The sequence below is a fragment of the Nomascus leucogenys genome, chromosome 18, assembly GCF_006542625.1.
Source record: "Nomascus leucogenys isolate Asia chromosome 18, Asia_NLE_v1, whole genome shotgun sequence".
Taxonomy (NCBI): domain Eukaryota; kingdom Metazoa; phylum Chordata; class Mammalia; order Primates; family Hylobatidae; genus Nomascus; species Nomascus leucogenys.
The window spans coordinates 46,914,191-46,930,580 of record NC_044398.1 but is presented as its reverse complement, the minus strand read 5'-3'; the positions used below and the strand labels follow the sequence as shown (position 1 = coordinate 46,930,580).

General features: G+C 39.6%; 1 protein-coding gene across 3 annotated transcripts in view; it reads right to left on the bottom strand.

Annotated features, from left to right (window-relative positions):
* Window positions 1–16,390, bottom strand: part of CUL2 (cullin 2) — a 90,711-nt gene that overhangs the window by 20,276 nt on the left and 54,045 nt on the right. For all 3 annotated transcript variants that reach the window (XM_030797656.1, XM_030797658.1, XM_030797657.1), the window contains exons 7-14: window positions 14,954–15,050; window positions 14,746–14,856; window positions 8,820–8,982; window positions 5,027–5,151; window positions 2,720–2,827; window positions 1,995–2,054; window positions 1,046–1,174; window positions 855–941 (exon numbers count right to left, since the gene is read on the bottom strand). In XM_030797656.1, the coding sequence (XP_030653516.1) occupies window positions 855–941; window positions 1,046–1,174; window positions 1,995–2,054; window positions 2,720–2,827; window positions 5,027–5,151; window positions 8,820–8,982; window positions 14,746–14,856; window positions 14,954–15,050 (880 nt within the window). The remainder of the gene's footprint in view (window positions 1–854; window positions 942–1,045; window positions 1,175–1,994; window positions 2,055–2,719; window positions 2,828–5,026; window positions 5,152–8,819; window positions 8,983–14,745; window positions 14,857–14,953; window positions 15,051–16,390) is intronic.

The following is a 16,390-nucleotide window of genomic DNA, read 5'->3' as shown; positions in this document are numbered from 1 at the left end:
GATCATGGCTCACAGCAGCCTCGATGTCCCAGGCTCCAGCAATCCTCCCACCTCAGCCTCCCGAGTAACTGGGACTAGAGGGACACGCCACCAAGCCCAGCTCACTTTTGTATTTTTGGTACAGACAGGGTTTTGCCATGTTTCCCAGGCTGGTCTTGAACTACTGAGCTCAAACAATCTACCTGCCTTGGCCTCCCAAAGTGCTACTATTACAGGCATGAGCCACCACACCTGGCCAACACTACTTTTAGAAATTAAAAATTAAGTTTCTTTTTAGAGGTTTAAAAAAGAGCACACAGCAACTGGGTGCAGTGGTGCACACCTATTGTCCCAGCTGCTCAGGAGGCTGAGGCGGGAAGATTGCTTGAGCCCAGGAGTTAGAGTCCAGCCTGGGCAACATAGTGAGACCCTATCTCTTAAAAAAAGAAAAAGGAAAAAAGGAGTGCGTATTATATTCAACATGTCTACTATGCAGGAAAATTTATTGAATAACTCAGGATAAATAAGAACCTGCTACCATTTATCGGTATGTAAGCAAGGTGAAATGATGTAAAAATACATTGAAATGGAATTGCACTCCAAAATCTGTACTTAAGGGAATATTTTAGGTGTATTCATTTATAAGTAGTAATAATCTTTTATCGTTAACACTGATTATCTTGTGAATCTTCACATATAAACATACATATTTTGTCCTTTTAATATAGTATTTGTATATCCCACTGTGTGACTATACAAATATACATTTAACCAGATGAATTGTTTCCTGTTACTGTATACAATGCTGCAATGAACATCTTTATGCGCTTGTGAATGAATTTCTAGGACAGTACCACATTAAAGACTTACATTACCTTTAATTTGTTGATCATGGCTTCTTCAGAATCCATAGACATGGATAACCCATGAATTAAACGTTTTGCCAACATTCTTGCGTAGAACTACATTTAAAAATATTTTAAAAGATTACTTCCTTTCTAATGATTTAGCATTCAGAAATAAAGTTGACTAAAATACAAATGAAACTTTTCTCTTCACAACATACCTTTTGAAAGACGTCCTTGTCATCAATGTATTTGAACACCGTGATGAAGCTCGTGAGCCTGTCTTCCACTTCATTCTCTGTCATCCCTTTCGCCGACTTCTTCAGTAAGTTGTCACAGTACTTAGCAAGCTCATGTAGAAATTGATAATAAATCTTACAAAGGGTGCTTCTGTATATATCACGCCTCAAAGGAGGCAAAGTGGTGATACAAGGTAAGATCAGTGGACAGAATTTTTGCTGTTTTTTTTAGAGACTGGGTCTTGCTCTGTCGCCAGGCTGGATTGCAGTGGACAAGATCATAGCTCACCGCAGCCTCAAACTCCTAGGCTCAAAGGATCCTCCTGCCTCAGCCTCCCAAGTAGTTGGGACTACAGGCATACAAAACCACACCAGGCTTCTAAAGCTTTATGTAATAATCATAAATGTAAACTAAATAAAATATACATCATAAGGTAAATTTTTAAAAAGAACAAGTCAAATATCAAATCATCACTTACTGACCAATAAAGCAACTGATACAGGTAATACAAATTTTTAAAAGAACACCTAGGTGAGTTTCGAGTGGTTTTACAATTTTTGACATTGAACAAGCACTTTTAAAAAAAGTTACAAAAACCTTGTAAGAAAGTTTCCTTCAAAGGTTACCCAAACTTTATCATCAGATTTCCTTTAGATTTCAGATATAACAGAATCTACATGAAAAGTATTGCAAATTATTTCAAAGTAGACATACATTAAAACCCAAACTTTGTAAAATGGTTATTCTTTAAGAAAAGACACATGGTATGTTGCATTCCTTACATAAATGCCAAACTATAAACACTGTAGATAATTTTCCTTCTATTTTTCTGAAAAATGCTACAAAAAACAAATTAATTTGATATTCTGAGTTTTTATTTTCTAATACTGACTTTTCATAAGATTACTTTTCCGCAACCACCAAACTTACCAGTTCAGGTGCTTTGCAAACAGACTTAGGTTCTCTGTAATTTACAACTGACGTAAGGGCCTAAATAAAAAACAGGCCATAATTAACCACCAGCCACAGGGAAAAAGTACAGCTAGTTCAATATAAGCCATAATCTGTACATCCAAAATTACCCCGCCACATAAAACACAGTATTGCCGGTAGTTTGTTAATATTATCACACCTAACATGGTAGACTCCTCTGACTTTATTCTCTAATTACAAAATATCTATATATCCTGTTGCTATGGCAAGATACTCTGTAACTCATTATCGAAATTTGAACAGATAAAATAACGCTACTTAAAAAAAAATCTTAGAATCTTGTAAGCAACTTTCCTTTAACGTATACAAAAGTTCATGTAAAACATATCTATTCTCTTTTCAAATATTATTCACTATAGCCTAAGTATTATGACCAAAGAAAAAAATCAGTACTAAAAATTGTAAAATTATGCATGTCTATCCAGAAGATACCAGATTAAAAATTCCCCTTATATAGCATAATCATGGGACATTCTACAAGCATTCAATTTAACTATTCATTTAATAATTTAAGTTAGATTATTTCTATTTTGAATTTCATATCTAAATTACTTAATCTCCATGTCTAGATCAGAAGTCTCATACTAGAAGTCTAATCCTGAAACTGCCTAAAGAATGATAGTTTTATGTACATACATAGTATATATGTATTTAAAACTTACCTTATCCAACGCACTCATAAAGTGCTGATCACCATTCAAAACAGTGTTGATAAGCTGAACAAATTTACCATGCACTTCCAAAACTGACTCCACAAATAGTGTTGGCATCTAAAAAGGAAATATAAGTACAAAACCACATTTTAAGAGGTTCAGGGATATCCAAACTACTAGGTTTATTAGACTTATTAGTAAATTTTTCCTCAAGGAAATTATGTTTCACACATGCACACTTCTCAGAAAATGGTTTTAGCTAGGACAGTCTTAGAAATTTAAAACTTTGGTGTTGAAGGCCAGGCGTGGTGGCTCACACCTGTAATCCCAGCACTTTGGGAGGCTGAGGTGGGCGGATCACGAGGTCAGGAAATCGAGACCATCCTGGCTAACACGGTGAAACCCCATCTCTACTAAAAATACAAAAAATTAGACGGGTGTGGTGGCAAGCGCCTGTAGTCCCAGCTACTCGGGAGGCTGAGGCAGGAGAATGGTGTGAACTCAGGAGGCAGAGCTTGCAGTGAGCTGAGATAGCACCACTGCACTCCAGCCTAGGCGACAGAGAGACTCCTCAAAAAAAAAAAACAAAAAACAAAACAAAACAAAAAAAAACCTTTGGTGTTGAAAATAACCTGTCTGCCGGGCACTTTGGGAGGCCAAGGTGGGCAGATTGCCTGAAGTCAGGAGTTCAAGACCAATCTGGCCAACATGGTGGAACCCCATCTCTAATAAAAATACAAAAAAATTAGCTGGACGTGGTGGTGTGCGCCTGTAATCCCAGCTACACGGGAGGCTGAGGCAGGGGAACTGCTTGAACCAGGGAGACGGAGGTTGCAGTGGGCAGAGATCATGCCACTGCACTCCAGCTTGGGCAACAGAGCGAGACTCCATCTCAGAAAAACAACAACAACAACAACAACAAAAAAAAAAAAAAAAAGAAAGAAAATAGCTTGTCATTCAACACAACAAGCTGTCATAGACTGTCCAGTACCTGCCAGAAGAACCCACCAAAAGCATACTTTTCTACTGTGTTGGAATAACTTATCTTAAGGATAACAAGACCTGAACTACCAGGTCTATCACTTTCATAGAGGCTTATATAAGCAAAGACTGCCTGCAAAGTCACTGAAGGCTGAGAGAAAGGAGAGTTAAAAAGCCAGTAATCCTGAGAACAGAGACCCCTTTAACTCGGCAAGACAATCCCTCACATCTCAGAGAGAAGAAATACTTAATAGTACAAAAGTGAGTTTTCCCTCTTAATGGAGATAACCATGAAGAAGTTACTATCTAAGACAACTAAGTCAGCTGGATTTGAGTCCACCACAAATGTATTCACTTATGTTTCCACCTCCCAGCCTTGACACAAAATTCTATGCTTCTATGCCCAATGTCATTGGACATGGAATCTATAAATGTAATAATGTAAACTAGTAAGTTTGACAAATAATACAGAGTAATAAACCTGAATACTATAAACTAATAGTTCTACAAAAATAGAAAACTGTGGTAAAAGGAATTTGAAGAAATAAAAAAATAGAAAACTTACACATTATTGTGGCATAACATAAAAACTAAAAATTATTACTTGCCAAAGACCAATCTGCAGCTAAGGTAACAGCCTCTAAAAAGTGCTCCTGAACAGTGACGTCTACACACAGATACTATCTTATAGATGAAGGGAAAACAGCTCTACTTAAGAAGAGATAGTAACATTTGAAGTTATTTCTCTCTTGCTGATCAAATGTTACCAGTAATAACAAGATTTGGTGATGGGAAAGACAAACTGTTACAGTCGTGTGATTGGCAAAGTACTCGAGAAAGATGAGTATTAGGGACATGAGGGTTATTGTTTTGGGTATTTGGGGCAGCAAGCATATACTTACAGAAGACTATTTTAATCTAAATTTGCTTCCTGGGCAACTAAATTCAGAGAATATGGAAAGGAGGCAAATTGCAAGTCGTCTATATTACCACTGATTAATACTACTACCATGACAACAAACTACGTTATCAATGCCAATTACACAGAAACACAGTTATTTAAAAATGGCAAGCTTATTTTCCTGTGGAAAGTTAACAACTGCTCAATGGACACCTCCGTATGGCTAAGCAGCAGCCTATCAATAGCTTTCTAATAATTTGATAATTCCAAAATGAGTCCAACAAATTCTAGGTTTAAAACATTTGAATAAAGACATTTCTTTTGTTGGCATGGTAAGACTTTTTCTTTCATCTTTCAAAACAATAAAGTCAAAGGAAAGGCTCCACGATGGATCTCATTAGGAGGAAAACATTGCAGTTCCCCACACAACTCACGTTTTCCTGAGTAAGGTTGCTGGTTGCTCGAAGGCCCTCATCATGGATGTGGTTTTGCAGCTCCTGAATCATATGAGGTAAACCAGTGGACACAGCACGGAGTAAGACGTACATATTTGCCATGTCTGAGAGGAAAAAGACATCTGAGGATTAACTCCCAAATATTTTCATTTATTAGGTAATATATGGATCCAAGTGCAGGAGTACAATATACGGATCCAAGTGTAGAGTACCCAGAGAAAAGTCCCCGATGCCCACCTCCCAGCCACCCAAGCCCCTGTCCCCACAGAAAAGGGATGTGGTTATTTAACATCTTCTCAAAGATATTTTGTGCAAATTCAAGTGAATACATATATTCTTCCTTTGCCCCTTTTAATACAGTGTACTGTATTTTGTATATTATTTGTAACTTCAGAACACATTTTAACTTAGTGGTCTTTTCCTATCAGTACACAAAGCATTTCTATGTATTTTACAGCTGTACAGTACTCCATTATGTAGATATAATTTCTTAACAATTGATGGAAATTTAGGTGGTTTCCAGTCTCTTGATATTGCAATGTTGCAATCAATAATCTTATACATGAGCAAGAATATATGCAATATAAGTTCCCCAAAGTGAGGTTACTGTATCAAAGTTTAATCTTGTAGACAGATCCTTCTGACCACAGCTGCCAACAGCAGAGAGTTCCTTTGCCAACAACGTGTTACCAAACGTTTTGATCTCTAACACTGGGAGGTGAACAATGATCTCTCAGTGTAGTAGGTTTTATTTTAAACGTTTTATTAAAGCATCATACATATACAGAAAAGTATACAAACCATAAGTGTATATCTTACTGAATTATCACAAGTGAACACACAACACACCCATGTAAGCACACGCAGGATAAGAAACAGGCATTACCTACACTCAGGAGTCCCCTTCATGCCTCCTTCCAATCACACACTCTTGCTCCTCTGCAAAGGTAACCACTGCTGTGACTTCTAAATCACAGATGAGTTTGAACTATGTATAAAAATGGGATCACACAATTCTTTCGTGTCTGGCTTCTTGTGTTCAACAACATGTGTATAAGGATCATCTATGTTGTTGTACATGGCTTTAATGTGTTCATTTCCACTCCTCTATAATATTCCATTGTATGAATATACTGTACTATTCTATGGTAACTGGACATTTGAGCTGTTCCAGTTTATGGAGCTATTACAAATACTAATATGAACATTCTTGTATGTCTTTTTGTATATATGTCCAGGCATTGGCGGTGGAGAGGTAAAGCAGGGGGGTGGTTATACGTTTAGGAGAACTGCTGGATCATAAAATATACATAATATATCCCACACTTAGCGGTCAATGCCAGTTTCCCAAAGTAGTTGCATCAATTTATACTCTCACTTCAGTGTTCAACAAGTTCCTGCTACTTCACATTTCTTTTTATGTTTACTGGCCATCTGGGTATCTTCTATTCTGCAGTGCCTGTTTTTTGACCATTTTATATTTTGGATACAAATCCTTAGTATTGCAGCTATATTACCCTATAATTGTCTTCTGATGATCCAGTGGTTTTAATGGCTTTTTTTTTTGAGACAGGGTCTTACTCTGTCACCCAGGCTGGAGCGCAGTGGCAGGATCTCGGCTCACTGCAACCACCACCTCCCAGGCTCAAGTGATCCTCCCACCTCAGCCTCCCAAGTATATGGGACCATGGGTGCACACCACCCCGCCTGGCTAATGCTTGTATTTTTTTGCAGAGATGGGATGCTGTCATGTTGCCCAGGCTGGTCTTGAACTCCTGAGGTCAAGCAATCTTCCTCCCTCTTAACGGCCTTTTAATAATCCAAAGTTTTTCACTTTAACGTAGTTCACTGGATCAATCGTTCCTTTGTGGTTAGGGCTTTTTGTGTCCTATTTAAAATATCTTTCCCTATCTCAAGGTTATGAAGATATTCTCCTATATTATCTTCTAGAAGTGTTATTTTTTTTACCTTGTACATTTAGATAAAAAACTCTATAGTGAATTGATTTTGTATATGGTATCTTGAGGTAGAGATCAAATTTCATTTTCTTCTGAAATGGATATCCAATTGACTGAGCAAGGTGTGTTGAAAAGACCATCTTTTACCTGCTGCTCTGCAGCGCCACCTTGGTCTTATATCAAGTGGCCACATATGCTTGGGTTGTTTCTAGGATCTCTTATTTTATTACGATATCTGTCTGTCCTTGTACCAATGCCTCACTGTCTTAATTACTATAGGTTTTACAATAAGTCTTGCTGGTCATTAAAGTCTTTCCATCATACTCCTCAAGACAGTGACTTTCGGAATTAAAATAAAATTATTGGGTTTTGACTACATTGCCCTGGATCTATGAAATCAATGTTGCTTTAAAAAACATGGGGCCAAGGGTGGTGGCTTGCGTCTATAATCCCAGCACTTTGGGAGGCCGAGGGAGGTGGATCACGAGCTCAGGAGTTCGAGACCAGCCTGGCCAACACAGTGAAACCCCGTCTCTACTACAAATACAAAAATTAGCCAGGTGTGGGGGCAGATGCCTGTAGTCCCAGCTACTCGAGAGGCTGAGGCAGGAGAATCGCTTGAACCCAGGAGGCGGAGGTTACAGTGAACAGAGATTGCGCCACTGCACTGTAGCCTGGGCGGCAGAGCGGGACTCCGTCTCAAAAAACAAAAACAAAGAACCTGATTAATGGCCCGGCGCGGTGAAAACAAAAACAAAAAACCTGATTAATGGCCGGTCGCGGTGACTCACACCTGTAATCCCAGCACTTCGGGAGGCCGGGGCAAGCGGATTATCTGAAGTCAGGAGCTCAAGACCAGGAGGCCAACATGGTGAAACCCCGTCTCTACTAAAAATACAAAAATTAGCCGGGTGTGGTGGCACACACCTGCAGTCCCAGCTACTTGGGAGGCTGAGGCAGAATTGCTTGAACCTGGGAGGCGGGGGTTGCAGTGAGCCAAGATTGTGCCATTGCACTCCAGCCTGGGTGACAAAGCGAGACTCCATTTCAAAAAAATAAATTAATTAAATAAAATATACATATTTATTATCTTTCCTGTTTATAAAAGTAATGCATGTTTTTTGTTTTTTAAAAAATCAGAGAGGCCGGGCGCAGTGGCTCATGCCTATAATCCCAGCACTTTAGGAGGCTGAGGCGGGCAGACCACGAGGTCAGGAGTCCGAGACCAGCCTGACCAACATGGTGAAACGCTGTCTCTACTAAAAGTACAAAAAAATTAGGCGGGTGTGGTGATGAGTGCCTGTAATCCCAGCTACTCAAGAGTCTGAGGCAGGAGAATCACTTCAATCTGGGAGGCGGAGGTTGCAGTGAGCCAAGAGCACGCCACTGCACTCCAGCCTGGGCGACAGACAGAGTAAGACTCTGTCTCAGAAAAAAAAAAAAAAATCAGATATAGCTGATTTTTTATATTATATAAATTATTACATTTATTACATAATATTTGTATTTCCTTTTTATAGTCTTTGCCTTTATTCCTGTTTATCAGGAATTCTAAATGTATTAAGGAAATCAGCTCTTGTAATATATAAAAGTGTATAAACACAATTTCCCACTTTTTCTTCTGATTTTAGAACACTCTTTGAAAACACTTTCCTAAAATAGTCTTTCAAAATAATGTATTAATAATCTGTAAAAGATTATTTAAAGTATTTTAAAGACTATTACTAAAATATGCATTAAATCAAGGGTGACTGGAAGATGATATAAAAGGTGGATTTATAATTTAATTTCTACTCACGTTTGGTGTCACTTACCATTTTTTTTCTCCTGTCGAATGATATTATGACATTCTGCATGTAAAAACTGTAAGTGGTCTGCTACCATTCGTTGTTGACATTCATGAATCACTTTAGTATATGAACTTGGATGTAGGTATTTTCGACATCGAATTTCTTCATCTTTTAATCTACCTAGAACCTATAGAAATATTTCCTTACAGTCACGAACACAAAGTTTTACTATGAGGAAAAATCTGTAATATCAGCAAGTAACTCGGCCCAATTTTAATGGCTGAATTAAACATAGCAAAGGTAATAAGGGTTACATAAGCAATGTAAACCCACATTCCATAAATCATTTCAAATTTTTACTTAAGCTACTAGCTGTCATCTACATTCCACCAGTCTTATAAGCAAGAACTAAAGTTAAATAGTCTGCATTTTGTCTTCATTTACCTACACCATTTATCCTATTACATGGACAACATAACATGTAACAGGAAAAGTAGGTATACATGATTAAATTCAGAACAGGTGATCTCTGTATGAATAACTATCAAACTAAAAAATAAATTATATTGAGATCAAGTAGATGAATCTAATTATTTTACATTGGTTTCTCTTCTTGTAAATGGAACTGTATGTGCATGATAGTTAACTACCATATTAAAGATTTCATTAAAATTTTTGAAAGTAGCGGCTGGACATGGCGGCTCACAGCTGTAATCCCAGTACTTTGGGAGGCCAAGGCAGGTGGATCACCTGAGGTCAGGAGTTTGAGACCAGCGTGGCCAATATGGCGACCTGCCTCTACTCCTGACCCTGTCTCTACTAAAAATAAAAAAATTAGCTGGGCATGCCTGTAATCCCAGCTCCTTGGGAGGCCAGGGCAGGAGAATCACTTCATCCCGGGAGGTGGGGGTTGTAATGAGCCGAGATTGCGCCACTGCACTCTAGCCTGTGTGACAGAGTGAGACGCTGTCTCAAAAAAATAAAAGTAAGGACAGGCAAGGTGGCCTGCAATCCCAGCACTTTGGGAGGCCCAGACGGGGGGATCACATGAGGTCAGGAGTTTGAGACCAGCCTGGCCAACATGGTGAAACCCCATCTCTACAAAAATACAAAAAATTAACCAGGCGTGGTGGCAGGTGCCCGTATCACCAGCTACTTGGGAGGCTGAGGCAGGGGAACCGCTTGAACCCGGGAGGAGGAGGTTGCAGTGAGCCGGCATCGCGCCACTGCAGTCTAGCCTAGGCAATAAGAGTGAGGCTCTGTCTCAAAAAATAAATAAAAATAAAAAAAAATTTGAAAGTAAATATACATTTAGTTATAGCCAAGTATGTCAATCAAGACTTTTATTAAAGTTTATCCTACATAAAGCGCTGAGCTACAAATAACACTGGTTAATATTAACAAGAACTAGCCCATAAGGAAAATAACCAAAGAATTTGACTAATTTATATCTCAAGACAAAACAACAACATATACACAGACAAATGCACCGGCTTGGAAACACTCCGGAACATGAAGCTGTGTAATTAGAGTTTCTGAAATTAAGTGTTCCCGGGGAACTACATACACCTGGCACTTTGGAGAATGCCGCTGAGTTGGTCCGGGCAGCGGATCAGAAATTTTCAATAAAAATGAGGCTCTAGACAGTAGGTTCCCACAGTCCTGTCTTTCCTATTGTGTGACCCTTTGAAGCCAGGAGTTCAGGGCAAAGTCATAGACTCAGGTCGGGCAAGAAGGGGTCTAGAGCAGCAGTCCCTAACCTTTTAGGCACCAGGGTCTGGTTTTGTGGAAGACATTTTTTCCACAGACGGAGTGCAGGCAGCATTGGTGGGGTCAGGTGGCTTCCAGATGAAATATTCCACCTCAGATCCTCAGGCATTAGATTCTTCTAAAGAGCGCACATCCTAGACCCCTCGCATGCAGAGTTCACAATGGGGTTTGCGCTCTGTGAGAATCTAATGCTGCTGCTGATGTGACAGGACGCGGAGCTCAGGGGGTAGGTAATGCTCACACAGTGGCTGCTCACTCCCTGCTGTGCGGCCCGATTCCTAACAGGCCACAGGTCAGTACTGGTCCTCCCTAGTTCCTAACAGGCCACAGGTCAGTACTGGTCCTCAGCCTGGGGGTCGGGGACCCCTCGTCTAGAGGACAAAAGTATTCACCACATATTACATCAGCTAAGAAAGGCACTTTGATTAACAATAAATCCTTTAAGGGCTATTTTTATAACAAATAAAAAGGATTAAGCCTATTAGTCATTCAGAGCATACTATAGTGACTTTAATCTGCTTGCCAAATTAACTTAATGCAACAGGAATTACAGTGGGTCTCAGAGAGGTGAAGGAGGATGAAAGAAGGAAATAATAAAACAATGATAACTTGGGAGAGAGAGGCGCATATCAAGAGAAACATAGACAAGGTTGGACTGCCCCAGTGCAGGGCTTCAAACAGCTGTAAAACCCCTGGGGGAAAGAAAGGCCAAAGCCAGAGGAGGAACCCAGCAAGGGAGACAGGAAGGCTATACTGACTCATTCCCCAATTAACGAAATGGAGAGCAAAGCCCAGGATTTTGCCCTTGAAGCTAATATGGTCCAACATTATTTCCTGAAATGAGCTTTTCTTTTTCTTTCTTTTTTTGTCAAACAGGATCTCGGTCTCTCACCCGGGCAAGAGGGCAGTGGTGCAATCTCGGCTCACTGCAACTTCCGCCTCTCGGGCTCAAGTGATCTTCCCACCTCAGCCTCCCAAGAGCTAGGACCAGACGACCACGCCACCATGTGTGGCTAGTTTTTCAATTTTTTGTAGAGATGGGGTTTTGCCATGTTGCCCAGGCTTGTCTTGAACTCCTGGACTTGCGTAATCTGCCCGCCTCAGCCTCCCAAAGTGCTGCGATTATAGGTCTGAGCCACCGTGCCCAGCCTGAAATAAGCTTTTCTAATAAACACTCTTTTCCAAACATAATTTATTCTAATGCCCCTCCTTCCCTTTTAACACCTTGAGATGTAATTTACATATTATATAATTCAACCATTTAAAGTGTGCAATTCAGTGGTTTTGGTATATTACATTATCAATGTTTTTAAATTGTGGTAAAAACATAGATAATAAAATTTACATTAGCCATTTTTATGTGGGCAATTCAGTGGCATTAAATAATGCTCACTATGTTCTGTAACCACCCCCATTGTCTACTTCCAAATATTTTTCATTACCCCATCAGAAACTTTATAACCATTAAGTAACAAATCCCCACATCCTCCTCCCCTGATAACCTCTAATCTACCTTCTGTCCTTTCGAATTTGTCTGTTCTAGATATTTCCTATAAATTGAACCACAGAATATTTGCCCTTTTGTGTCTGCCTTTTTCCACTTAGCATAACATTTTCATGGTTCATCCATGTTGTATCATGTATAACTTCAATCCTTTTTAAAGACTGTGTGGTGTTGTGATATATATGTACATTGGTTTTTTCTTTTTTTTTTTTTTTTGAGACGGAGTCTGGCTCTGTCGCCCAGGCTGGAGTGCAGTGGCGCAATCTCGGCTCACTGCAAGCTCTGCCTCCCAGGTTCACGCCATTCTCCTGCCTCAGTTTCCCGAGTAGCTGGGACTACAGGCGCCCGCCACTACGCCCGGCTAATTTTTTGTATTTTTAGTAGAGACGGGGTTTCACCGTGTTAGCCAGGATGGTCTCGATCTCCTGACCTCATGATCCGCCTGCCTCGGCCTCCCAAAGTGCTGGGATTACAGGCATGAGCCACCACGCCCGGCCCTGTACATTGGTTTTCATCTGTGGTTCCTGGTTCATAACTCCTTTAGCCCTAGTTACAGTCTTTAGTTATAATGTTGAGTGTGTTAGGTCTCAGGAAACAGAATTTCTCTCCTACTCTCCTTTCACCTGCCTCAAGGCAGGACTCTAATCTTGCCCTACCTTTCTGACTGTGGGTCATAAGACCCACCCAGAGAAAGCCCCACCCTATACGCTGGGGGAAAGACTACAGACATCATGAAGATTCCACAAAAATCCAAGAAGACTGGGTTCCACAGGGATAGACGCTCCTGCACTCATGGTGATTTCAGACCTTCCCTTATGTATCTCCTCAAGTGGCTGTTTATTTGTATCCTCTAAAATATCCTTCTTAATGAACTAGTAAACATTAAGTGTTTCCCTAAGTTCTGTGAGCTGCTCTAGCAAATTAATGGAACCCAAACAGCGTACTGTAGGACTTCAACTTGAAAGCCAGTCGGTCAGTAGTCTGGAGGCCCAGACTTGTGACTGGTGTCTGGGGGTGTGCAGGGCAGTCTTGGAGACTCAGCCCCCAATCTGTGGGATTGGCCACTATCTCAAGTTGATGGTGTTAGAGTTGAACTGGAGGACACCTGGCTGGTGTCTGCTGCTTGGTGTGTGGGAGAAGAGAGCCACACCTTTGTTTACCGAAGCCTTCTGTGCTGATGATTGTTGCTATGGTGTGAGAGTAGAGGAAAAACATGGTTTGAGAGAGTTTTTCACTACACACGATGAATAATATTCCAATGCACGTATGTATCACATTCTGCTTATCCTTTCAACTTCTGACAGACATCTGGGCTATTGCCACCACTTGCCAGTGGCATCTTTTTGACAGCCAGATAGAGCAAAGTGTATGTATCACAGATAATCTGTGTGTGAGATTCTTAGGGCTGGATCTAGAGGCTTCAACAAGAGTCTAAGGTGCAATAAAGGCTAAGAGCTTAGAACCATTGATCTAGTGTAACCTGAACTTAATTGATGGGGGAAAAGTTCCAGGTAATTTGCTCAGGGGACAGAGCTAGTTAGTAACAAAAGTAGGAAGATAAACAGCTAAGAACTCTAGATCTGGGCTTTGTGGATGACACAACAGTGTATCGGTAAGCACGGATGCTTTGTGACTTGTGGCCTATGGATGTAGGATGACAGCTCATCCACTTAAACTACTTGACCTTTCTTGGCTACATAAACTAACACAAACCATCCCAAAATAAAATGCTTGAAATCCAACACTGCAGATTAAAAAACCTGGCTAGAAGTTCTAATATATCTTACATATGGTGATTTAATTTGTATGACCACTTTTTTCTTCTACTACTGAGAAAATAAACATGGGATTTAACATATGATAACCAATATGTACTGGTTTAGTGATCAATTAAAATTTCTTGGCTGGGTGCAATGGCTCACATCTAAAATCCCAGCACTTTGGGAGGCTGAGGCAGGAGGACTGCTCAAGTTGAGGAGTTCTGAGACCAGCCTGGGCAACACAGCGAGACCCCATCTCTACGACAAATTTTAAAAGTTGCTGGGCGTGGTGGTGCGCGCCTGTAGCCCAGCTACTTGGTAGGCTGAGACAGGAGGACCACTTGAGCCTGGGAGCCATGATCAAGCCACTGCACTCTAGTCTGGGCACCAGAGCAAGACCACATCTCCAAAAAAAAAAAAAAAAAACACCTCATGTGGGGTTGTCTCTCAGCCTTTCAAGAACTTAACAGACCAAAACAGTGACTTATCCAAACGTCTAGAATTACTATATTTTCCTCATATTTTTCCTCTCATTTTAAAGGAAGAAAAAAACCTCAACACAGAGCTTCTGCACTTATCCTATTCTCTAAACAAACCACTAAGCATGAAATCCAGTATAAACTGATTATTCTGCCAAGAATATGCATATATATTAATTTCAAGGACAAGTAAATCAAGCAGTCAGGATTTATCAAAAAGCATCAATTATGATGAAAACTGGAAGGGTACTGTTTTCTCAGGAAAATGTTACAAGAGCAATGACTTATCAATCGATATTGTATAATAGCTGTAACTCAGAGTTAATGATTAAATAAACAGAATATTTTTCCACCAAAAAAAAAACTAAGAACGATGTTAAATAAAACCAGGCCAGATACAAAATAGATAAATGTATTCAATATGTTTTATTTCTTACCTTTTCCATATACTGTGAGCAGTTTGATTCTTGTAATAAATTTGAAGCTTCTTGTTTGTAATACTCTCCTGTTTCAGTCAGAAAGGGAGACTCAAAGATTTCCTGATAAAACTGAATAAATCAATTACATCATATTAGAAGAAATTAGAACAAGCCGTTTAAGAAATTAACAGTCTGATTATTTATGTTTTTAAAGGAGGCTGTTTACCTTTAAGGGGAATTTTTTCTTATACTGTTCAACATGAACAAAGGAGTTAATAACCCCATGGATTACTTTCTGGTTTGGGTCTTCTCCACCACGATCACTAAAACAAGGTATAACACAAAATATTCTTGAGAATACAAATTATCTATGGAAATATACCAAAGTATGCCAAAATATGGCTCCTTATTCCATTGGTCTAATCAAAGTGTAAAGAACTATAAAAAGGTACATGCATGAATCTTAACAATGATTTTTTTTTACATCACAGCTGAGTTAATATTCATGATAGTTAACGTATACATTAGATGTCATTTCAAGAAATAAAAAGAAAACTGATTGTAAAGTTCAAGATACTATGTCAGTACTAAGATAACACTTCTTTAATTTTAACAAAGTAGATACCAGCCCATCAATTCAAAACTTTAATACTGGTGGTTAAGAATGCTTGATTTTCACTCACTACAAACTACAAAGTCTTAATCATATTAAGACATGTAGGTGAAATGTTAGCTTTTCTAATAAAAGGAATATGAAATAGAACCAGGCACCGTGGCTCGCGCCTGTAATCCCAATACTTTGGGAGGCCAAGGTGGGAGGATCCCTTGAGTCCTGAATTTGTGAGCTGCCTGGGCAATACAGCGAGACCTCATCTGAAAAAAAAATTAGCCATGCATGGTGGCACGCACCTGTGGTCCCAGCTACTCTGGAGGCTGAGGTGGGATGATCCCTTGAGTCCTGAGTTTGAGACTAGCCTGGGCAACACAGCGAGACCCCATACAAAAAAAACTTAGCCGTGCATGGTGGCACATGCCTGTGGTCCCAGCTACTCTGGAGGCTGAGGTGGGAGGATCGTTTGAGCCCAGGAAGAGTCAAGGCCACAGTGAGCCATGATTGCACCACTGCACTTCAGCCTGGGTGACAGAGCAAGACCCTGTCTCAAAAATTAAAAAATAAAAATAAAATAGAAAAAAAGTTTGCTTAAAGCCACAGTAAAATAATCTAGCTCTAAATTGGGATTTTTTTTGACTCTAGTACCAATGCTCAAATCAAACCATTATGGTTTACCTCACTACACACTCTTCCAACCTACTTTAAAATAATTTCTTCTTTGCATTAATAATGTCACAAAGAGAGCAACAGAAAACTTATTATCATCATTCCTTAGTAAGAGCTTCTTGCTCTTTATATAGGATGTAAGAATTTTCTATCATTTAAGAAAAGCATCAAGGAAAAGCATCCAGGCAATCACCTTTACATACTAGATAGTCCTTCCCTGCCTCTGAACCCCTCTAGTCCTCTTTGATTCTTCCTTTAATTATTTGGATATTCTGAGAAACATTTTTTTGACATGAATTAATATGACTACAGTAATTCTGTCAGTCATAGAGAATCTTGATATCTTGATATCACTGATTAGTTCATATAATAAGGTCACACGTG